Source organism: Ambystoma mexicanum, chromosome 7p (genome assembly GCF_040938575.1).
Source record: "Ambystoma mexicanum isolate Mex_15411 chromosome 7p, UKY_AmexF1_1, whole genome shotgun sequence".
NCBI lineage: Eukaryota > Metazoa > Chordata > Amphibia > Caudata > Ambystomatidae > Ambystoma > Ambystoma mexicanum.
In genome coordinates this window covers 83,304,215-83,329,840 of record NC_090939.1, presented here as the reverse complement: position 1 = coordinate 83,329,840, position 25,626 = coordinate 83,304,215, and the positions used below count along the sequence as shown (strand labels likewise).

Below are 25,626 nucleotides of genomic sequence, written 5' to 3'. Positions count from 1 at the left end.
CTGGGGCTGCACAGACCTTCAGGATCCCACCAACCATGCCAGCACAAGTGTCAGTGTAGACATGGGACACAAATTCTTTACCCCAAGGAACAGTTACACACTACACTGGAACAAGTGTTTTCGGGGAAATCCTTTTTCTCTCACAGTGCTAATATGTACCAGGAGTAGGACAGCTGTAGGGGAGGCAAGGTATCACAAGTATGACACTGACAAAATGGGTACAGTTTGTAAAACCTTTATCAAAATTGTTGGGATTGGAGAAACTCCTATTTTGCCATATAACTAAGATGGGAGTAGTCTTGACCCTCAAATAATAAGTAACGCAGTCCTAGTGGAGTCCATCAAATCAAGGTTTGCCTTTGTCCTGGAAACCCTGCTTTGTTCAGAGTGTGTCTTTGGGTTCTGCCTTTTATTTGTGTGAGGAGAGATAATTGGTATCAGGTGTATGCACTTAGAATCAAGTGCCTGACTTTGCCTGACTCGATTAGCGGGACATGTCCGGTACGATGTGTGAAAGTTAATGCTGTTACTCTGTCACCCTCTTCCTCGGCCCAGTGTTTGGGCAAAGAGAAGGGGAGTTGGGACCTCAGAGCATTCTAAAACATAGGATGTGTTGGATGAACAAAATAGGGGGGAATACCGCATCTCACCATAGGCTGATTCACTCCCATTCCCCAAAGACCCCTAACCCAGGTGATCCTCCCACACTGGTCCACCCCGAGGAACTGGGTTCAAAAGCAATTGCCGCTGGCCACCTGTATGACAAGTCCCCAAGGACTAGCGGGTGAGACACCCTTTGGTTTCTCACACAGCCCACAGGGGTCTCTGATGTGTTCAGTCCTGTCTGTTACCACTGATCTGAAAAAGGAAATCAGGATAGGTGTTAAGGTAGGTGACCAAACGTTATCATTCATGGATGGCCCAGTGGCTGTAAAATTTTGCATGAAGGAAGGCGAGTTTGTCTTGTCAGGCAAAACGATGGACAGACGGGGGTTTTCAGGTGCTATCCTGTCCGTTTCTTATACTGAAGATCTTTGAATCAAGGCGATTAATCAAAATTTATCAGTCCCTTTGTTGCATTGTATGGACACCCAAGAGAATATTTGGGGAAGGGACATCCTGTGCAAGTTTCAGATGTTGATTGCCTTTACGAAGGAAGGTATTGTATGCTCAACTCCAGGGTTGTATCCGGTAAGGGAAGCAGTTTATTCATTTAATGTATTTATTTATTTGCATTTGTAAAGCACCAACTGCCCTCGGGTATCGCGGTGCTATTAAGAAGGCTTACTTAGTTACATAAATGCATTTGAAGGCATATAAACATGTTGCATCATACAGTTACAAAAAATGCTTAACATTGGTCACAAAGATATGTAGGCAAGTATATGGTGACAACCACATCTTAGATGGCGGCTGCTACATAAGTTGGGGGGTCAACATCGGTAAGCAAGAGCATGGGACCAGCCACATGTTCCATGGTTTGTTTGGTTTTTTTGTTTTTATTACTTGTATAGCGCACCAGACCCAGGGGTAACCGGGCGCATTTTAAGACAACTCACAGCTTGGTTACAAATCACGTGGTAAATGAAGAACAAGATATATACATAGAATATACACAAAGGGCAGGAATAATGGTACCCATATTTACAGTCCTACTCAGGCAGGCCGTAACTGCTGGGAGGTAGGTGTGTGCAAAAAGGCCGGAAGGAGATGGGCATGTGGGATGGGTCCAGGCAAATTAGTGGTCTGTTATTTGTCTACGTCTTTGATCCACTTTGTAAGGTTATGTCGGAAAGTCGGGTATGGTTGATCTGTCCGCAAGGTGGGTGGTAGGGAGTTCCAAAGTTGGGCTGCTTTAACCTGAAAGCTACAGCCACCGACTCTGGACAGTTTAAATCTGGGTATAGAGATGTTGTTCGAGTGGGCAGATCTGGTAAGTCTTGTTGGTTTGGTTCTCATGAATCTCGCAGAGAGGTAACGTGGTGCGGCATTATTTAGGCATTTGTAAACAAGAGAGGCCACTTTTAGTTGGATTTTCTCCTGAGTGGAGAGCCAGTTGTTGGCTCTTCTAGGTTCGTTGATGTGGGCTCTCCTGGGAATACCTAGTGCTGCTCTAAGCGCGTTATTCTGCAGGATTTGAATTCTTTTGATAACTTCCTTATTGGCGTACTCACAAATAAGGAAGTTGCAATAGTCCAGCTTCGATAAAACGAGGGCTCTCGCAAGTGTGATGCAACTATTGTTGGATAGAAAGGGTTTGCCCGCTCTTATCAATTTGCAGGTGTATGCGGTGGCAGAAGCCATCGCGTTGACCTGCTTGTTGAAAGTGAGGGTGGAATCCAGGTAGAAACCCAAAGTTTTTACTGCGTGAGCGGTTGTGATTTGGTTATTATCGATGTTAAAAGAGGAGTAGTTGGGGCCCAGTTTTTTGAGGGTAGAGGGTGTGCCCATGATAATGATTTCAGTTTTGTCATCATTCAGGCATAGTCCGTGAGTGGCCATCCATGCCTGGATGATGAGATACACCCGGTTCACCAAGGCCAAATCCTTGTCGTAATCACCAGTAAGTGGTAGGAGAATCTGAGTATCATCTGCATAGTTAGTGTAGGTGATACCAAGAAGGTCCAGATCATCGAAACGGGTCTTCATGAAAATGTTGTAGAGTGTAGGAGAAACGCACGATCCCTGGGGCACGCCGCATGTGATAGGGATAGAGTCTGCTGCAGCCGTGGTGGAGAAGACTCTCATGGTCCTATTATTGAGGAAAGATTGGATCCAATCAGTGGCTTCTTTAGAGAAGTGTGCGGCCATGTCCAAGTGCCTGCAGAAGACCTTGTGGTCAACACGGTCAAATGCCGCTGATAAGTCGAAAAGGAGAAGTAAGGCTAATTTGCCTTGATCCCTTAGCTCATCGATTTGCGCCTTTAGGTCTAGGAGGGCTGTTTCGGTCCCGTGCTGTGGACAGAAGCCAGATTGCCGTACTCCTAACAGGTTGTTGGATTCAAGGTGTTTTTGAATTTGTGAGTTTGTCACTTTGTCTATGATTTTTAGGAGGAATGGCACGGTGGTGATTGGCCGGTAATTCGTGGGTATGGCTGGGTCTAGCGTCTGTTTTTTGAGCAGTGGGAGTACCCATGATTCTTTTAGGTTGCTTGGTATCGATCCTGATGCGAATGAGGCATTAATGAGTTTTGATATAAAGGGAGCCAGGTCTCTGGCTGGGTCCTTTATCAGTTGGGCTGGACATTGGTCCCCCTGGCAGTTAGATGGTTTGAGTGACAATATGATTTTTTCAGTCTCAATAATTGATACTTTGCAGAACCTGAAGCGAGGAGTGTCAGTGTGATTTTTAGGAGGGGTGCTGGTAATCTTGGGCTGCGTATCCAAGCTGAGCAAGGATTTTTTAAATGACAATTTTGGATTGGAGAGTTGTCACTTTGTTAGCTAGGGCTTGCTGAATATTGGTGCACCATAATTTATCTTTGACGCAGTTGTCTGGCACTGGGAGAGGAGACTCTATTTCCTTTAGGATGATGAAGAGTTCCTTCATACTAGAGTTGGCTTGGGCTATTCTAGTGTTATAGGTTTCCTGTTTAGCCGACAGTATTTCCTTTTTGTAAATGGTAGATATATCCCTCGGAGTACTTTTATTTTCTTCAGTAGGTTGTAGTTTCCATGCGACCTCGCAGTGTCTTTTTTTAGTGCGAAGTGATTTTAGGTATGGGGTGAGGTGTCCTTTGGGTTTACTTTGTCTCATTTTAAGCGGAGCAATTGAGTCCAGTGCAGAGGACATGATTTTGTTATACTCGTTCACTAGAGTTTCAGGGTCCAAGTTGTCTGGTAGTGAATTAAGTGTAGGGAGGATAAGAGGGAGTAGGTTATCTGGGGTGATGTTTTTCTTATTCCTTGTTGGGATAGATGGGGCAGGTTGGGCTAAGGTGGGAGTAGGTCTGTCCGTTTCTAGAGCAAATATTATAAGGTGGTGGTCTGTCCAAATTTGGGGGGAGATCGATAGGATCGATAGGATCTGGTGGCAGCTACAAACAGTTGCGTGGTGAAAGCTAGTATGCATATACAAGGTGCCAGCCAAAGGTTACATGGCGGCAACAGCACATATATGCGACGTCAGTGTCAATAGGTAAGTGCGTGGCTGTCATGACCCTTGCCCCTGCCCCTCACTGGCAAGTCAGCCTTCCAGTTAGGGTCAGGTCAAAGGCCTTAAAGCCTCATCCAAGACTCTCTTGGAGTCAGTCCTGGCGCCTTTGGCGCCAGGCTCATAACCATCATGAAGACCAACATTTGAATGGGACTATTTAACGTAGGGGGGTTCAGCCAACATGGAGGCACACACATAGCTCAGTTAAAAGGAACTGAGCAATGCGGTCTAGTCTTTTGGGTGTGGCAGGCCTGGGACTATTCCACCTGGACTACTTTACCTAAGACTATTTAAACCGCACCCAAACAGCAGAACATGCTTTGCGTTATTCTGCTGTGGGCAACGTAACGCTCACTGTGTCCAGTTCTTTAATGCCAGCTTACCTGAAACGAAGGACCTGCAGAGAGAGAAAGAACACTAGGAAACTTACCTGGAACAGTATCCTGTCTTCAATCCATTGCCGACTTCAGTTCCACTCACCTGAAGGTATGAACTCCATCATCCGGCACTGCATGCATCCTGTAATACCATAAACTGGAAAGAGGAGAAAGAAAGACAGCATTAGTAAGCGTTTACTCACGTTTCCTCCCGAATGAAGAAAACCACACAATTCTTACCTGGGTAGTCATCTCCTGGTCAGTATCACTGCTGGAACATTACGGCGCTCGGCGAGGAACATCGCAACCTGCAAAAGACACAGGTTAGCAATATAAAAGGCGAAACAGCGCTGCGCATCGCGCATTACTCACCGGACAGCATCACGTACACTGCGCTTTCGCCTACCGGCCCATGCTCATCTTCCAACTGCATATAAAGACTGTAAAGCAGCCAACCTACAGAGTCTGGTAGGCCTGGATTCCCACAGGGGGGGCTTGCACCAGTGAAGTAACTTGGTCGCTGCTCGCCCCCCACATCTACGCGCCCCTGCCATGAGGAGCAGGTCGGAGAATCCAACTTTTACAATATTATTAAGAACCATCTTTAACCAGAGGCCTTACCAAGGGACCGGGAGAGGGTTCGAGAGTGCAAATCATCTAACCAGGGCTGGGTGGCGTCCCCGTGGATACCTGGTGAGCGTAACAGTGGTGCCAGGCCCAGAATACAAAGGAAGCAGGCTACACATAAATGCATGGTTGCTGTCAGCATAGAATAACATGGAGCCAACCCCATGTTACACGGTGGCAAGTGCATACTAGTACACAGGTTCAAATCAATGGTCAATAACGTGGAGCCGGTTATTGACCATTAATTTGCGTAGCTGCCCGTCTGGTATGACGGGCAGCTACGCACACTTACTGGGATGGGACGAGAGGGGGGGGAGTGGCACCGCAAGGTATACAGGCGATCGACTGAAAGGGGGGAGGCAGACACACATACTGGCTACAACAGGGATTTGGGGGGAAGCAGGCACACATACTGTCTACAACATGGGGATGGGAGAGGCAGGCACACATACTGGCTACAACGGGGGGTGGGCGGAGGCAGGCACACATACTGGCTACAAGGGGGATGGGAGGAGGCAGGCACCAGGCACACATACTGACTACAACAGGGGGTTGGGGTGCGGCAGGCACACATACTGGCTCGCGTTATCAGACCTATTGTAGTGACAGTTTGATTAGGGGGGTTCCCGTGCATGCACCATTGTTTCTTTATGAGGTGATGGTTTGTTAAATTGGGTCGGGGATCAGAAATCCAGCCTGGCGGTACAATTTGAGTTCTTATTTCAGCCTGATGTGCCACAGGAATAAAGCAAGGCACCACATTTATGATTTTCTCAGAGGCTGTAGTGATCAAGAAGAACAGGGTGGGTCTCTCAGGCACAGATGAGGAAGGCGGAGAATTGTGCACAGTTCTGTGCATCAATCTGACCTTGTTGCTGAGGGACGTGTCCGACAAGCAATTGTTCGAAGACACTGAAGACATAGGAGAGATTATCTTTGAAATTGGGGTGCCTTGCCAGATAGCGATAGAGCAAATGGACATACCACAGACCATGCTCATCATTAAAATTACATCGCCAATTTTGGAAGGAGGATTTGGGAAAGGTAGTCCTCATGATGTTTGGCTGCTAAGGGAGTGTTGGAGCAGTGAGAACAAAACTGAAACCTGGTGTGATATTACCTTGGGTAAAGCAGTACCCAAGGTCTAATGAAGAGGACAAAAGTATTTGTGAGACCAAGGCATAATACAACCGTCTGTGTGTCCATGCAATACGGCTATCTACCCTGTGAAGAAAGCGAAGGGCTCCAGCTGGAAAATGGTTCAGGATTTGCGCCCCCTCGATAATATTGTTGAGGCGGAATTCCTGCTGGGTCTGAATCCTGCCACCATTCTCTGTAACATCCTACTGGGTCGACCCACGTCACAGTAATTGATTTTAAAAATGAATTTTTCCTCTTCTCCCTTGCACCCCGATTCTCAGTACCTCACTGCGTTTACGTATCGTGGTCAGAGATTCAAGCACATACAAATGTCCCAGGGGTTCTGTGAATCTCTGAGTGTTTTTAACAGGGTGTTCAGATGGACTTGGGGAATTTACACGTGCCCCGTACCGTTATTCAGTACTGTGGATGTAGCAGTTCAGAGAAGGAGTGTCGAGAAGCCTCTATTACATTCCTCACCCTACCCGCAGGGAAGGGGGTACAAAGCCTCACCCTACCCGCAGGGAAGGGGGTACAAAGTGGACAAAGAAAAATTTCAGTACTGCCAGACAGAGGTAGTATATTTGGGGCAAGTAATATCACCTGCAGGAAGGAAGGTAATGCCGGAGAGAGCCAACGCAGTTCAGAGTACGCCTCAACCAGTTACGATGAAACAGATGCTGCAGTTTTTGGGGCTCTGTAACTAACTCATGGATCTTCGATTACTCTAGTTATGTGAGGCCTTACTGAAAGGACTCAAGTAAGTGCAGAAGGTGAAAGGTCCGATAGAGGGGTCTGAGGAAATGGGGACTTGCTTTCAGGAACTCAAAGCCACGCTCAGCAATGCTCCGGTCTTGGCAAGCATGAATTACAAGAAGCCATTTTATCTGTTTTCCCATTTGAATCGGCAGGTGATGACAGCGTTCCTGACCCAGCAAACATCTCTAGGCCACAAACCTTTAGCGTGCTATAGCAGACTCCTAGGACTCACAACTGGCACACATGAAGATGCAGTACTTTTATTTTTTGTCACAGTAATAGACTTGGAAACAACACAAGCCTTCGGCACCATAGTACCTGATGACGGAACACTCTGGTCATCCAGGGACCCTTGGTGCGTCTTATCACCCCACACATCCGCAGTGTCAGCGTCCGAAACGCAACCTGCAATGACAGAGCTCGGCCCAAACTCCAAAAAGCTCTCTTCCGCCGACGTACGTCTTGTAGCACAATCATTTGTCACATATGCCGTCCTCCGAGCCAGCGAATGACGCACATGCTCCTGACAGTTAACTGACATCCATTGAGCCAACGGGCATCCTCATGACAGCTAGCCACCTCCTTTTAATGCCCTGATGTCATTACAACACTGCTGAACTCGGAGGCAAGATGTTCACTTGTCTGCCTCTCCGGAGCCGCGCAAGGGGTGAGAGACATGCAGAGGCGATGTGCATATGGGGCAATGCTAACTTGAGCCACAATACCCCAACCACTGCGCTGCTGTTTCTTGGGCAAATCTTTTCCCCTTTCCATGCAGAACAGTACTGTTTCGCCCTCCGTATTAATTCCATTGCTACTTCCGTCCGACATCGCCAGTTATTGACACTTAAAAGCAGCCCCTTATATTGCGTAGCACAAAATAGGTGGAACTGGGCCGTACAATCGGGAAGGGAGGCCTTTAACCTCGGCCAACCGTGGCCCTCTGGGGTCCGGTGGATGTCTCCACGGCGCTGCGTTGCTCCCTGTTTCCTAACGCAATGCCTAAAAAGCTGCGTTTGCATTGCTCTCAGCTTCGTTACTCAACGCCCTGACAGCTGCGCCTCCCGCTACCTGTGCTCCTCACCTCTCCCTCTTTATTCCACCGCCGCACAGCAGTCCCATTGTCATTGCGACGGGGACCAGCTCTGGAGCAGCAATACTTTAACATTGAGGCCCTAGCCACTTCAGATCCTCGTTGCCAGTGATGCGTTTAACGCTTATGGTGGTATAGACTGCAACAAGACACTTATGGTTAAACGTAGGTTTACTAGGTTTGAAGGTTCACATGGGCAGCAGGTGGGTACCTCAAGTAAACACATAAATTACAAGTAGGTTAAGTTGTTATGTAAGGAGACATTCACCGGCCCCTCACTCACTCCAGCTCCAGATCCCAATTGAAACTAGATGGAATCGCCAGGAGTCTTGCAACATAACATTCCATATTCAGATTAACCCAACACATACACAAATAGGATTAGGAAAGCCAGGTGTAAAACACAACAGAAGGCTTCTTTAGCATAGGGAGAAAAGAGGCATGCTTTAAGATAGCAGGGAAAGTTGAAGAAGGAAGAGAAATATTAAAAAGTGATGTTAAGTAGGAATGAAAGAAGGATAGACAAAAGGTATAAGTGGGGAAGGAATCTGGTTGGCAGGGGATGCTGTGAGATGAGCGCGTGCAAGCAGAAGGGAAGTGTCAGAGGTAGATATAGATATAGTTAAAAAAGATCAATGAGCAGCTTTGTGATCAGATAGAAAGTGGCAGGGAGGAGTATGGGAGGTGTTAATTGAAGCACAACGAGAAACCACCTTTGATGAGAGAAAAGAAGCTAAATCTGAAGCAGAAAGAGGAAGAAGAAGAAGCATAAGGAGGAGAAAGTAAATGGGAAAGAGTCTGGAAAAGACATTGAGGATCAGCTGACTGAGAGTGAAGGTTAGAATTAAGATTATAGAATTTTCTTTTTAAAATAGCAGTTATTATAGTGCACATTTAAAACGATTTTGTATCTAAGTTTTAACCAAGTCTACAACCTGTGGCTTACCGAGTGCCTTGGGCTGCGACACCCGGGGAACCTCACCATTGACTAGGCTAGATAGAGATGATGGGAGTTGTAGTCCAAAACATCTGGAAAGCAAAACGTTGCAGACTCCAGTTCTAGCAAGCGTCGTTTTTTCTTGATTTATTCATTTTTTTCGGGTAAAGTGCTTGCAGTAGTGTCTGTTTTTGACCTGTGGTATTTGTTAGTAAGAACATTATTCTCACGATTCCTGTTGAGTTTAGTATTATTGTATGATATGTCATTTATTACACGCCTGTACACAAGTGTTTCTAGGCGTGACAAGAAAAGGAGGGGGAAAAAGAAGGACGACAAAACTGCGATCTTACTAGGCCTTGTGTCATTAAAATCGCACAAGTGCGGGGAAGAGGGAGGGGAGAAGTGCTGGAGGGAAGGGAGAAGCGCAGGTAACTCAATAAGGGCTGCCAGAGGGTGGCTCATAAGTGCAGTGAGAAGGGACTGTAGGGTTGCAGATACAGACTGTTAAGTGCATGGTGGGGCCTGGAGCTAGTGCGAGGGCAACTGGACAGGCAGGAGCCTGGGCCTGAGTTCAGTGGGTGGCCAGGTGACCAGTGCGCATAGCAATCAGGGAAATCAGCTGGGGAGAGGAAGAGAGAAAACTGAAACAAAAAGGAAGGTCTTGAGTTGCTTGCAGAACCATAGGTGGTTCTACTCAAGTTTGAGAGAGACAGGGAGGCTGTTCCAGAGGGATGCCCCAGCCAAGGAAAGAGATCTGCTCCCACTCTCCTGACCCTCAGAGATTTGGAGATGGATGAGTGGAGATTTTGAAAAAGAAGATGTTCAGGAAGAGAAAATTCGAGGTAGCGCGGTCCCAGGCCACAGAAAGCCTTGTGGACGATGCAAATGGTCTTGGACTTGATCCTTGCAGCCACATGGAGCCAGTGAAGAGATTTCAGAGCTGAAGAGATTGTATCCGATATGAGAGGCAGGCAGATTTAGAAAGAGGCTGTTGCAATAGTACAGCCTAGAGAGGACCAGGGCTGTGGAGACACTGAGCTTCTGGCGGAAAGTGTAAAAAGGCAGAATATCTGAGGAGGTGCAGCTGAAAGCGTGATTTCTTAGAGACGTCAGAGATGTGAGTAGAGAAAGAGAGGGTGACCAAGGTTCTTAGCCTCACAGGAAAGGAGCAGGAAGAAGGACCAGGGTGGGCGGCCAGAGAGAGGGGGAAAAGGAAGGAGCAGGTGTCACGATGAGGAGGATCTCAGTCTTACTGGCATAAAGGCAGAGATCATTGGCGACACACCATTCCTGAATTGCAGCCAGACAGTCTGGTATGAGAGAAGGAGCAGAGGTGGAAGAGGGTAGCCTGAAGGAGAGCTTGGTGTCATCCACATAACACTGAAAGTTAGAGCAGAATATGGCGATGTTTTGGGGAAGAGGTGCCAGGTAGTGGTTGAAGAGCCAGGGAGATAGGGAGACCCCTGGGGAACACCACAAGTAGAGAGAGAGATAGACCTGTGAGGGTCGGTCAGTGAGTAAGGAGGTCAACCAGGCTAGAGCCTGACCGGTGATACCTAGGTTATCACGAGGCGATTGAGCAGAATAGCATGGTTGGCCATGTCAAAAGCGGAGGATAGATCAAGGAGAATGAATACAGAAGGAAGATTAGAATCAAGATTAGAGAGCAGGTCTTCACGGGTGTTCAGGAGAGCAGTTTCCATGCTTCTGGCAGCTTTGAAGCCAGACTGGTCGTTGTGGAGACAACCAGCAGATTCGGTATGCAGTTTAACTGGGAGATGGCCAGCTTTTCTAGGAGGTTGCCCAGGAGTGATGGAGATCGGGCGATAGTTAGCCGCAGAGGAAGGATCAGCAGAGGGTTTCTTAAGAAGGGGGTGCACAAGGGAGTTCTTAAGAGGAGAGGGGAAGGTTCCAGTGGCAAATGAGTGATTGCAGGAATTGGCCAAGTTCTGGATGAGCAAGGGAGAACCTGCTTTGACAAGACTTTCATAGATCTTACTTGTCTAGAAACATTGTCAGGGGTCAACAGGGGAAAGGAGGAGAAAGGAGGAGGAGAAATGGCCGAAGACGGGCCAGGGGTGGTAGAGGAGGAGGAAGAGGAGGATGTAGAGGAAGAGAGAGTGGACGGGATGTCCTGAGTTTTTGTGGTGAAATGAGAAGCCAGAGCCATGCAGAGGGCCTGAGAGGGAACAAGAGGGGTAGAGCCTGCAGCAGGATTGGCCAGCTTCGTGCAGATTTTGTAAAGTTAGACTGAGTTGTTAGATGCTGTATAGTCGCAGGCTTGGATGAATGCTCTCTTCTTAGAGAGGACAGGGAGACTTTAGTGCCTTTGGAGCAGGTGGCAGGCCGGTTTATCAGAGGGTGCCCGGCAGGCCGGTTTATCAGAGGGTGCCCGTGATGCCTTCCACTTGCGTTTAAGGGTGGCGAGGTTGGAATTGTACCAAGAGTTACACTTGGATGTGTGCTTCAAACGGATCCTCTTGACAGGTGCAAGGACGTTGACCGTGTTAGAGATAGAGAGATGATGGTTAGAGAGGGCTTTGTCAGAGTGTGAGTCAGCCATATGTGTAGGAGGAGGAGAGAAACTGACACATGCTTCATGGGCCGGATACCTGAGAAGGCAGGTAGCAGTGCTGGGGTCAGCTTGACCTGAGGGTTAGAGAGAGAGAGAAGTGGGAGGAAAGGAGTTAGTGATCATTCCAAGAGAGAGGAGTGTTGAGAGGGTTAGAGAGGGGGAGGTCAGAAGAGATCAGAACATCCCGGGTGTGCCCTACAGAGTGAGTCGGCCAAAGGGAAGAATAGAGAGAGCGATAGAGAGAGTTGCAGAGGTTGCGAAACAGCCCCAAAGAGGGGCTTGTAGCATCCAGGTGGATGGTCAGGTCTCTGAGGAGAAGTTGAAAGGTAGAGGCAAGGAGGGAGGAGCAGAGGTCAGCCCACTCAGAGAGGAAGAGGGTGGCCTGGCCAGCTGGCCTGTAGATAGTGGCCATAGTGAGAGAGAGAGGCCAGGAGAGACAGAGAGCCTGCAGACCAGGCATTCAAAGTAGTTCTGCATTGGAATAACAGAAGCAGGGAACTACACCAGGAAAGTCAAGGCTTCACCTCCGCCGGGACGCTTGGTTCTGGGTTCGGAGAGGATCTTGTAGCCATCAAGAAGGAGAGTGTCAAAACTCATGACAGAGCTTAATAGGACTATTTCTTAGGCTGAAGGTTCTTGAGGCCTGCTAGGACCTTTATGAAAATGGTAATAGTGACGTGGAAGGGTGAATTCCTCTTGGCCTGAGGCTGGGCTCTTCTGTGAGTTAGGTTGCATCAGGATAGCCCAGAGGCAACGCGCTTGTCTTGGAAGCAAGACAGTGCAAAGCAGCACGTGTTCAATATCTGCCCCATGCTTAGAGGCTAGATTCCAGCATGAAGCCCGTTGTTAAAAAAACAGTTACATTTATTTTTTAGCCAGCTATGCGTACCCTTCTCATCTTGGGATTCAGTTACCTCGTTCTGCTAATAGAGGGCAGCAGAGTACTCTTAGGTTTAGAAGGGTTGTAGAGTCTGCTTTAACAGTTCTACAATGTGTGCTGTCTGAACCGAGGGATGCTAATGTGTATTATTTAATTATTTCGGCAGCTGTGGAGTGTTGCATGCCACCTTTCCTTTCCACTGTGTCACAGCCCTTGGTGGTCTTGTGGCAGCAACAACACAATGCAAGTATGAAAATATGTATGATTTCCCTACTACCTTGGAATGTTATCTTTAGACTCCTGAACTGGTGTCCGAGTCAGTTGATGGAGGAGATTACGCTGTGGCTTGTAATCAACAGAATTCTATTTCAGTACGTTGTGCATCCTCATTTACTACACGTGCTGCAGGTTTCTCCAGAAAGAAGATATCAATTTAATGTTACTCCCCATTTTTTGTTGCAGTATTTGGTTAATTTTAGGGAGTAAAACGCACTACACTGCTTAGTGGAAAGCAGCCCATGCACCAATTGTTCACCGCATGAACCGTCGAGACACATAACATAAACAACTTGCAGTCATATGCACGTGTGGATTCACACTTTTCATTTTCTGTTGTCTCCCACCAACCTACCCTCCCCTCTTTCTTTCAGAAACATGTGCCAGCATGCCGACAAAATAGCCTGCTATGTAAGACTACTTAACACGATGCATTATCTTGATTGAGTTGTTATACTCCTCTGCTTGATTTGTTCACTAACTATAGTGAATAGGTTAGGCAAATGTTCACAGAATTTTATATATTGATATGTTTATTTCCGAGACAACAAACAAAGCAACAGTGCATTTAAACAATTACTAAGAATAGCAAATTATAAGCAGTAAGCAGGAACTGGCTGAAATGATGCAACATTAAAAATATATCAATCTAATACAGTTGTTAAAAACAAGAGCCTTTAACTGAGGGCATTTGTTTTACATTCTTTGAAAAATATATCAAGTGGAGTCACTGTAGGTTCTGTGGTTTCTAAAGCCTGTCTCCTTACTAACAGATTTGTCTTCCTCCATCAGCTTCCCCATCTTTGAAAATCCCTATTCCATGGACATTCACGAATCTCCAGTGACCTGCACGGAATATTTTGCCGACTGCCCTCCGGATTTGATTCCAGCACTTTACTCTGTGGGAGCCAAGCATAAAAAGCAAGGCTACAGTAACAAGGTACCTCTTCCATTATTCTATCAATATTACAGGTATCTGGAATGATTCAATTTAAATATGGGAACAGATAAATGTTTACAATTCTGATGTGTGTGAACATTATGATGTTAATCCAGTTTAATGCTGGATAGGCTCCCATGTTTTTTGTCAATGAAACTGTACGTTGATCTTTCGTTGGTATTCAGCTTTAATTGTTTTTTCTGCTTCAATTGAGAGAGCTTCAAAATCTTACTATGTTTATAAGTAAATGTTGAGCACCCCTTGAACAGTTCTTTCAGGCATCCAAAGTTTTGAAATGTGTCCCAATGAGCATTATGCATTTTATTTAGTTGGTCTGAAGAGATATTTTAACACGTAGATCAAACTGGGCGTTTCTGGTGGTTTAGAGTCAAGGAGCTGTTGTCTTTTTTGGTTTTTCAACCTTCAGCTGTGAATTTTAAATTTCATATCTTTTATGTCCTCTAGTGAGCAAGTTCTGCATTATTTTGTTATTGAATTGCTTATTTGAATTTGCTCTTTGGGCTTATTTGCCATACAGGCTCACCCTACCCCAGTTTACCACTTGCTAAATATGCTATACCTACACATTATGTACAGTTTATTTGTTGCCATTATACTCCTTAAAACTAGCCTTTCAGAGGACTGTGAGGTGGTACAAGTCGAACCTATCCTGACTACTATGGCAGTCAATAACCTAAGCATTGTCCAACCTAACTACCTTACTGCAACAGGCTCAGGATCCTACGCAACTTACCATTGCAAGACAAATGACAGAAACCTCAAACTCTGTGCCAGACTCACCAAACTGCACAATCCACTTACAAGATCACTACCCCCGATAAATAAGAAAACAAACTGCCCCACTGGTGAGAAGTTTAATAAGCCCATCCTGGCCACTTCCTCGCCTCTGCTTCATGACAATGTTAATCCACAAACTGTACACAAACTCAAGACAGCTGACCCCAACCTACTTACCCCTATCCATGCCACAGCTAAAACTGAGTCACCTCTCCTTAAAGGAGCACTCATAAACACCAGATCTCTGGTTGCCCATGCAACGGACATCTCTGACCTAATACTGGAAGGTAACTTGGACTTCCTTGCGATAACGGAATCCTGGCTACATGACGCGGAAGGACCTTCGCTTATGCTAGCTATCCCAGATGGATATACGTTATCTGGACAAGACCGAGATGAAACTCGAGGCGGAGGCATCACCATCATATCTAGATCTAGCCTATCTTTGAGACCAGACCCCTAACAAACCACACAATCTTGTGCAGTCCTCACTGCTAAACTCCCTCTAAGTAATTTCCAGTCACTCACTATTCCCTTAATCTACAGGCCACCTGGTCCACTTGGGACATTCGAGGTGGATATTTACAGCCTGCTATCTAACCATCTTAAAACAACCACCCAATCACTATTACTAGGTGACTTCAATCTAGGATTTAATGATCCAGCGGATAAGCATGCCTTCAAAATAGCCAATATCCTTTCAGAATTAGGCTTGTCACAAAAAATCAACAAACCTACCCGCAATAAAGGGAGAACCTTAGACTGGGTAGCTGATTATAACTCTAATGCCGCTATCACCTCTATCACACCGCAACTGTGGACAGACCATTCCCTTGTGTCTTTCACATTATCAACTATTAGACCACCCCCGATGGCCATACCTACTGCCCCACCCTCCCCAACAAGGAACACAAAGAATATCACATTGGACAAAGTGATCCCTGCTATTCTCCCTACCTTAAACTCACTAGTGGACAACCTAGACCCTGGTGGTCCACGAATACAATATAATTATGCTTACCACACTAGACAAAATTGCTCCACTCAAACTTAGACCTAGTAAACCTAAATCCCATCTAAATAAGTGGTTCACCCCCCAGTTAAATGACCTACATCTTCGAAAAAGGAAATGTGAAACCACTTGGAGATTACTCCCTTCCAATGATAACAAATCTAAGCTAACTAAAATATCTTCGCAATATAAAAATGAAATCTGTCTGGTAAAACGAAACTCCTATAACAAACGTATTGCCAAAGCAAACTCCAGTATGAAGGAATTATTCACCATACTAAAAGAACTAGAGTCCCCGATTCCTACACCTGACATCTGCATCAAAAGTAAGACATGGTGCTCAGGTATTCAACATGCACTATCTAACAAAATAACCACTCTTCTAAATAAAATTTCCCAAAAAAAAAGATACCTTGAATTTACCACCACAATCTAACAATCTCCCCCCTTCTAGCGAAATACCTACTGACCAGACTACCAGATTCAACTTTACTAAAACCTCCATATTAGAGGTAGAGAAAGTTATCCTATCTCTCAAGCCGTCTAATTGTAAAGGCGATCTTTGCCCAGCTCAGATTATAAAAGATGCAGCTAGAGATCTCGCACCTTTCATTTCTAAACTGATCCATGCCTCCTTCTCTTCTGGTACTATTCCTTCTAATTTGAAACAATCTTGGGTACTCCCACTTTTAAAGAAGCAAACTTTAGACCCACTTATTCCTACTAATTACCGTCCTATCACGACAGTACCATTCTTACATAAAATACTTGACAAGGTCGCATACACCCAGATCCAAAAATATCTAGAACTGCACAAGCTCCTGAGAGCAAGAAAATCTGGACAATCTGGTTTTCGCCCATTAGATGGGACGGAAACTGCCCTCATCGATTTAAAAACACAGGTTGATGAGTTAAGAGATAAAGGTAAGACAGCCCTCCTCCTACTCTTAGATCTCTCAGCTGCATTCGACCTAGTGGATCACAAGGTCCTGTATAATCAGTTGGACTCAGCAGCTCACTTTTCTATAGAGGCCATCAGATGGATAGAATCATTCCTGAGTGATAGAACTATGAGGGTCTTCTCTCCATCGGCAGCTGTGGACCTTGTCCCTATCACGTGTGGCTTACCACAGGGCTCCTGTGTCTCCCCTACATTATACAATATATTCACCAAGCTTTTGTTCGATGATCTGGATCATCTGGGTATGGCCTACACTAACTATGCAGATGATACTCCGATTCTCCTCCCACTTCCTGGGGATTATGACAAGGATTAAGCGTTGGTGAATAGAGTGTATCTCATCATCCAGGCATGGATGGCCACCCATGGTTTATGCCTGAATGATGATAAGACAGAGCACATTAACCTGGGTACCCACCTTAACCTCAAGAAATTAGGCCTTGAATATTCGTCATTTACCATTGATGGAAACATCATTAGGGTAACTCTTGGCTTTTTCCTTGACTCTACCATGTACTTAGACAAACAAGTGAAATTGTTGGCCTCTACCACTTCTTACACCTGTAAGCTCATCAGGGCAGGCAGACCATTCCTCTCAAATGACAGCTGTATGATCCTGGCCAGAGCACTAATACTCTGTAGGCTTGATTATTGTAATGCTCTTTACAGTGGCGCTAATAAGGCCATCATCCAGAGGCTACAAGCACTCCAAAATAACGCCTTAAGAGCTGCACTAGGCATGAATAAAAGAGAACATATCTCTGCAACTAGACGTCAATACAATTGGCTCTCTACTCATAATAAAATTCTTCTAAATCTGGTCTCCCTTACCCACAAAGCACTAAACAATGCTGCCCCCAGCTACCTTGTAGACAGACTACACAGAAGAACCTCCATCAGACCCATGAGAGCCAGCAACAGAAACTGCCTGACTGTACCTATATTCAGACTCACCAAGATTGGTGTTAACAGCTTTCCTGTGAAAGCATCCTGTCATGATGCCTACAACCGGGCATCCGGACCAAGCCTTTTATCCCTACGACAGGGTAACCAGGATCTGCTAACGTATATCGCAACCTTCAATAGGTTGGTGGTGGAAACCGGATGGCCTGAGGAGAAACGAATTACATTATTTCATTGTGGACTTCGGGGAGAACTCAAAGATGTTTTGGCTCAAGCTGTGAACCCACCTCAGGATTGCGCAGAATGTATAGACTTAGTGGTCCGGTTAGACCACTGACTTCAGAATAGAAAGGCTGATCAAGCTAAATTCGAGAATCGGGTATGGGTTAAACCCCCCAAAGGAACAGATGCATCAGAACCTATGCAGATCGGGGGGGGGGGGGTTAAAGGACCTTAACTCAAAAGGAAAGAGAAAAGAGACGGCAGATGCAATTGTGTCTGTACTGTGGACCCGCAGGGCATTTTCTACGGGATTGCCCTATAAAACCACCCAAGAAATTAGTAGGAGTTGCTGACAAAAGCCGAATAGAGCCTGATTCGGGAAACGACCACGCCCGACAAGCGTAGAGGTCCGCTTGCCGAGCTTAAAGAAGGACACTCAGACCTTGCACCTAATCATACCAATGGTCCTTATTGATCCAAGGCAGCCATCACGTATGCACGCAGTAAGGGCATACATTGATAGTGGGGCCGTAGGAAACTACATGGACCACGAATTGGCCTCAAGGATGAATCTACCCCTTTGCAAAAAGACCGCTTCGGATGTCATCACCACAGTCGGTGGAACTGAAATTGCCTCTGGGCCCGTAACTCATTCCACTACTGAGATGACACTGTTGGGTCAAGATGGGCATCGGGAAACTATTGTGTTTGATTTAATCAAGGCCCCGCAATTCCAAATAATTCTGGGAATGCCATGGTTGGAAACACATAATCCTTGTATTGAATGGCGAGAGAAGAGAGTGACCTTCCCGGATTTTGCACACACCTGTTACCCGGAAAAAACCTTGAACAAAGGCCTGGCCACAGTCAATAATCCAGTCGTGCAGTTACCTCAGGAATATCAAGAATTTCAGGATGTTTTTCAAAAGGAACAGGCAAACACCTTACCACCTCACAGATCATACTATTGTCAAATCGACCTTGTACCCGGTGCACAACCTCCATGCAGTAGGATCTATGCCCTTACCGAACCCGAAAATCTTCAGCTACGACAATACTTGGACCAATACCTTGCTAATGGCTTCATTCGTCCATCCAAGTCTCCTGCATCCTCAGCTTTATTCTTCATGCCTAAAAAGGAAGGTGACCTTAGAACGTGCATAGACTACCGCGCATTAAATCAGATTATGGTAAAAAACCGATACCCATTGCCTCTGATCCCCGATTTACTAGAACAAGTAAAGGATGCTTGTATCTACACTAAGTTAGATCTCCGAGGGGCATATCATCTGGTACGTGTAAAGAAAGGCGATGAATGTAAGACTGCCTTTCGCACCAAGTACAGGTTATTTGAATACCAGGTGATGCCCTTCGGGTTGTGCAATACACCAGCAGCCTTCCAGTATTTTATGAACGATGTCCTTCGTGAACTCATTGACGTCTGTGTTGTCGTATACATAGACGATATTCTAGTGTACTCCTCCTCAGAATCAAGACATGTTAAGCACGTTCGTGCAGTCCTTCAGAAACTATGCCAGCACAAGTTATACGCAAAATTGGAGAAATATTATTTTCATTCTACAGAAGTTGAATTCCTTTTATTTATCCTGACTCCAAAAAGAGTTTGAATGGACTCTCGAAAGGTCGACGCAATCCTCAAGTGGCCATCACCCAGTTCAGTTAAAGGGGTACAAAGCATGCTTGGATTTGCTAACTTCTATCGCAGATTTATTCCTGAATTCTCACATATTGTACACCCCATCATAGCACTTTTGCGAAAAAACAAACACTTCTTGTGGACTGAAGAGGCTGAAAGAGCCTTCCAAGAGCTAAAATTGAAATTCACGTCTGTACCTGTCTTAAAACATCCACGCCCTGAGCTTCCATACATAGTTGAAACCGATGCATCCAGTTTAGCCATGGGAGCTGTCCTGTCCCAGAAGGATCCTGAAACGGTCAACTTCATCCAGTAGCATTCTGGTCAAGAAAGTTCTCGGCACCCAAGTTAAACTATGCGGTTACTGATAAAGAGTTATTAGCCATCAATTCTGCCTTCAAGGCGTGGCAGCATTATCTTCTTGGTGCCAGGCATACCATCACTGTAATCACCGATCACAAGAATTTGCAGTATTTGAAAACAGCCTAGGCCCAATCATCGCATCAACTTTGATGGGCATCATTCTTTGCCGAATTCGATTTTGTGATCACTTATTGACCAGGTTGTAAAAACGGCAAGGCAGATGCCTTATCCCGAATAGGGATGGGAGAAGCATATTCGAATCCGGAACCGGTGCCTATAATTTCAGAACAAAAAATTCTTGGCATAACTTCTCTACAGACTTAAGAAGATATTCATTTAAAAATCCCACAACTTTTCGATCCTGCAGCCCTGCAGGACTGGGTAAAGAAAGGCGAAGATTATTCAGTCAGCAATGACCTAGCTTACTGTCAAGGGCGTCTATTTCTACCACACAAGGAACTACAAGAACTAGTTATCTCCAATTATCATGATGCTCTGATGGAAGGACATTGGAAGGACACCCAGGTATCGCAAAAACTGAAGCTAAAATTAAAAGACAATTCTGGTGGCCCACCTGGCGAAAATACGTAAAGTCATTTGTGCTATCTTGTGGTATCTGCACCCAAAACAAAAGTCAGAAGAAAAAAACAGCTGGTCTTTTACAACCTTTGGATATCCCACCTATACCATGGCATACTTTGTCTTTAGACTTTATTACTGACCTACCTCCATGTAATGGATTTAACACCATTCTAGTTATTGTGGATCTTTTTTCCAAGATGGCCCACTTTATTCCTTTAAAGGGATTACCTTCCGCTTCAATTTTGGCCAAGGAATTTCTCGAAAACATTGTTTGAATACATGGATTTCCTTCTGTATTGGTCTCTGACCGAGGTAGTCAATTCATTTTGCAATTTTGGAAGAGATGTTGTCGATTAGCGCAAATCGACCAGTCACCATCCCCAGACCGATGGTCAGACGGAGAGGACCAACCAGACTCTTGAACAGTACCTACGTTGCATGCCACACCAAACCAAAAGCAATTGGAAGGATATTTTATGGATTTCCGAATACGCATACAATAACTCTGTACATTCAGGAACCGGACAAAGCCCCTTTTATACCATATATGGACATCATCCTCGAACCTCAGAACTCGATTCTCCTCAACACTTAGAAATGCCAGCAGTGACTCATCTGCACTCTACTATTACACAAGCCTTTAAGGAAGCAACAGAACATTTGAAACAAGCGAAAGAGAAATACAAGAAAAATGCTGATCAACATAGAAGTGATGCTCCACAATACCAGATTGGGGATCAAGTTTGGCTGGCTACTAAACACATACCTCTAAAAGGGACTCTGACTTTTAATCCTAGATATTTGGGACCTTACACTATTAAGGCCATTATCAACCCGGTGGCCGTCAAATTGGAATTACCCTCTAATATGCGGATTCATCCTGTCTTTCATGTTTCACTCCTGAAACCAGTTCAACCCGGGACAAGACTAGCCAAACCACCCGACCCCATCCTAATAGATGGGGAACCCAAATTCGAAGTTAAAAATATCCTGGACTCTAAAATAGTTAAATGAAGACTTTTTTACTTAATCGACTGGAAGGGTTACGGACCACAAGAAAGGACATGGGAGCCTAGTGACCACGTTCATGCACCTCGGTTGGTGTAAAGATTCCATCGGAACTTCTCAGACAAACCAGGACCAAGGGGAAGAGCACCGTTAGGAGGGGCCTTGGGGGTGGAGGGGGGAGTGCTGTCATAATGCCTACCCCCGGGCATCCGGACCAAACCCATCAACCCATCAACCCCGGGAGCAGGCATCCAGGTGCTTACTTACCAGCTAGGGGCTGTTTGGGTACAGTCCTGGCGCCATTGGTGCCATGCTCATAGAGGAAATCAGTCCTGGCGCCATAGGCGCCAGGCTCATGTGCATTACATCATGGAGGCCATGCTGCAATGAAGTCAAGCCAACGTGAGGCCTGAATGGGACTACTTTACTTCAGGGACTATTTTTTACTCGGGTGTGGTTCTGGGGGAACTTCTTACCTGGGACTACTTTGAAGGCTATTTAAACCACGCCCGAACGGCAGCACATGCTTTGCGTTATTCTGCATCCAGCAGCATAACGCTCACCGTGCCTGCAGTCAGCATCCAGTCTTCTGCCACGCCCGCCTCGAATCCAGAGCGCCTACAAAAAGAGGAAAGAAGAAGGAAAGGTTAGAACACAGACATTATTTTAATTCCTTACCTGATTCCGGATCCATCACGTCTTCGAACTTGGAAAGGACATTATTTCTGCACGCGCCGCATCGCCAGCTGCAGTGCCGCGCCATACTCACCAGTCCTTACAGCATTTTTCGATTCGGCGCTGCTTCCATCATTTTCTTCGCCGAACTCCAGCATCTAGGGGACAAAAGAAATATAAGGTGAGCCGAGAGAGCCAACAAATACAATCTCTTTTTTACCACCATAGACTTACCTGATTTACCACTGGAGACATTATTCTTTAACATCCCCCAACTTCTTACGCCGCACCTGTAAGGAGAGAGAAAACAACAAGTTAAATACATGCATCTTTTACCGGACAGTGTTGGGTAATACAGACTCTTACCTGAACGCCATCAGCTGCCACAAGACAATCTTCTCTTGGACCCAGCTGCAACACAAGAAGGGAATGGGACAAGAGTGAACATCGGACATATTGAACTCTTTGAACTTTATACTTACAGGTTCTCGCCAGGAACCTCGGAGTCAATATTCATCCGGAACTCTTCCAACGCCTTTGAACCAGTGAAGTAACTGGTATCTACGCGCCCCTGCATTCCTCGCAGGATGGAGAGCTCATTGTTCAAAAACATAAGGTGAGATTACTGAAAGGGAATATCGGAGGTGATTAGTGGGGAGAACAGTGGGGTGCCACTACTAGAATCCACAGGTGGCTAAATCCCTTTCTCCACTTGCAGGAGACTACTTATACGGGTCAAGCAGACGAGATTAGGCAGGCCAGTCCAGTCTGTCATCTCTGCACTACGCTTCACGTTGGAGGAGACCACAGCTGTCCAGGTCCGATCTACGCCCCTGTGAGAGCCAGGTGAGCCTAACACATCCAAACTCTGGAACTCCTTGCCACACTGGCTTAGAGCAGATCAACCGTACTTACAATTTAGAAGTAACTACATTAACATGCTCAATTCTACTGACCACTAGCTTATGGAGTCGCTGCATTATCCTCACATAGGCTGCCTTAGACTCTCCCTCCACTATATTGTAACAACTGATTTTGTGCCTATTTATCCTTCCTGTTCATAACCTACTTATAACTTGTATATTTGTAGCTATGTCTTACTGTACACATACCTGTACTATATATGTGTTATTGCGACCATATTTGTAACTATGTAACTATGTAAGCTTTGCATTTTCTTACTGCTGAGCTGTGTTACCCTTGGGTTTGGTGCGCATTAGAAATAAATAAAAAAACAGACAAACAAATATACAGAATAATATCTTTCTTCCAAAGCAGTTCACTGTACGTAAACCTTGAATTGTTTTGGGGTGGATGTAAACTTAATCTTTGATTTTTAGGTTTAGTGTACGGATTGGTACTAACATTTTGTCCAAATATTTTCACGTGCTGGTGGAGAAAGAAAATTGAATTCTCACTTCAATTTGACTCGGGTATTCACAAAAGGATGTGATTTTTTTCATTTTTCCCGGCCAGATACCAAAGATAAATGTCAATACAACATTGCAATCTTTGGTGTATGGTTTAGAATTCTTGCTTGTTACTGATACTAATAAGTTCAAATGTATATATAAACAGTTCCGAGTAAGGGGAGCCCACTTGGCTCCCCCTGAAGTTACAGAAATCTGAGGAAATTTCTTTTGTTGAAAGTGGAAGTAATTGTTAATATTAGTTTGAGAGATTTGATCAATATATCTGTGTGCTCCTATTTCCTATGGTAATAGCATCATAGTTACGTTGTCATGTGCAATTGAGGTCTAAAGATTTCACGTAACTTGTAAAAAGAATATTTGAAATTGTAGGAATTATTATTAGAAGAATTTGAAGAAACCTAGTGGTGTCTTTGATGAATGTTGACATGTTCTGAATTAATTGTTGTGGGGTATACAAGTGTCTCAAGGCAGGAACACACCATTTACTCAAAGTTTTCCCTGTTGGAATATCCTTACATGGTTATCCATGTTAGCATCATTAGTTCTAGTGGAGTTAGCCTGGTATTCGTGCGGGTTGTCCCTACCGTCAACCCCATGTACAATCCAAAACTGACATTGCTAGTATGAGTGGGCAAGTGGTATATGGTTATGGTTATAGATACTGGCTCCCTCAGAATGCAAGGGCTATAGCAGCCAGAAACGGATGTGGCCTGTTTTTAAGAGGTGCCTGCCATTCAAGCTGGAATTCACACCTGAATGAAAGTCTCAGAAGAACCCCTTGAAGTTGAATGTGACAGGCCCCACTGATTGAGTGGCTGCCAGAATGTATGAAGTGATGACGCTGCGTAATAACTGTCAGGGTATTCTCCCCATCCCCAGTCACCTTTAAATGCGGGAGATCTCCTTATATACCTTTTAAGGCAGCAATTTGTGCCTAAACGCCTAACCTGTCATGACCCTTCCTGGCAGCAAAGCTCGGGTCAGTCCCAAGTGTACCATACATTTCATTAACAGAGCAAAATCTATCCATGGAGCTTTCTTCTACTGACTTGGTATGACCAGCCAAGATGCAAGCCTTTGAGAGGCCCTTCCCCCAGGAAGCAATGACCAAACTGATAGTGCCTGAGGTCTGTGGCTGCCAACCGAAAAAAACAAGCTGCAAGCTAGAAGAGACTCCAAGGTGGCATTGGTCCTTTGAGGGCTATGCCACCAACCTGAACTGCTATCTTTGACAATGTCACAAATGGGGGAGGCTAGTGGAAATGGCCTGCAGAGCTCTCGAGAACAGGGGTCACCTCTTCCCAGGTCCCCCATCCCCTCCCCAGCATCATATGTCAGGTTTATTGCTGTGCCACAAGTCCCCCTTTGTGCCCCAATAAGTACTGCTAGGTTTCTGAGAAGAGAAATCTGAAGAACATAAAGCATGCTGCTTGAGGACCACTGGTCCCGTGACTCTGTGAGCCACATGCTGACTTTAATAAGTGCCCTCCAAGGTTTACATTCAGCCAATGGACATCTCCATGGACGTCGAGGACAACCAAGCGTCCGTCCATGCAGTCCACGAGGAGGACGACGGAGCAGGGTCTAGCACTCCATTATTCCCTCTTCAGCTGGGGGCTATATCCGTGGACATCCTGTCAACTCTCCACACCCTAGTGACAGAGATCCAGCAGAGGTTGGCTCCAGCACCCGTCAATCTGCAGGCCCCAGACCAGCCTCCACGCACGAAGAGGAACAGTTACCTGATGCCACCCCTCCTCCACCACATCGGGACCCGACCCCACCAGCGGATCTGGGTGCATACACAGACACTGGTACAGAGAAAGCCACGGAAACCGACGAGGATGTGGACTCCGTACCGGCAGATGGCGAATCGCTGCACCTGCACACCCCCTCATAGAGGCTCTCCACCAGACGAGGTGGGATCATTTCACTCAATGATCTACAAGGCCTCTGAGCTGTTCCAGCTGGTGCCTGAGGAAACCAAAAAGGAGGACTTCCTATATCAGCAACGGAAGTCCAGGAGGAAGGTGATCATGGCTGTACCTTTTTTGGGCAGAAGGCCTGGCCCTCGTGAAGAACCCATGCATGGCTCCAACCTAATGGGACAGGTTGGAGAAGAAATACAGAGTGGCAGGCTCCACACCCAAGTGTTTGAGGTCACAACCGTCACCGGACTCAGTAGTGTAGGCCGCCGCAAGAAAACGTACAGCCAACCCAGCATCCGCATCATCAGTCCCTCCGGACAG

The 25,626-nt window shown here is 45.8% G+C and overlaps 1 protein-coding gene across 6 annotated transcripts in view; it reads left to right on the top strand.

Annotated features, from left to right (window-relative positions):
* Positions 1-25,626, top strand: part of STXBP5L (syntaxin binding protein 5L) — a 3,950,894-nt gene that overhangs the window by 2,146,677 nt on the left and 1,778,591 nt on the right. For all 6 annotated transcript variants that reach the window (XM_069635832.1, XM_069635831.1, XM_069635829.1 and 3 more), the window contains exon 12: positions 13,616-13,763. In XM_069635832.1, coding sequence (XP_069491933.1) covers positions 13,616-13,763 — 148 coding nt within the window. The remainder of the gene's footprint in view (positions 1-13,615; positions 13,764-25,626) is intronic.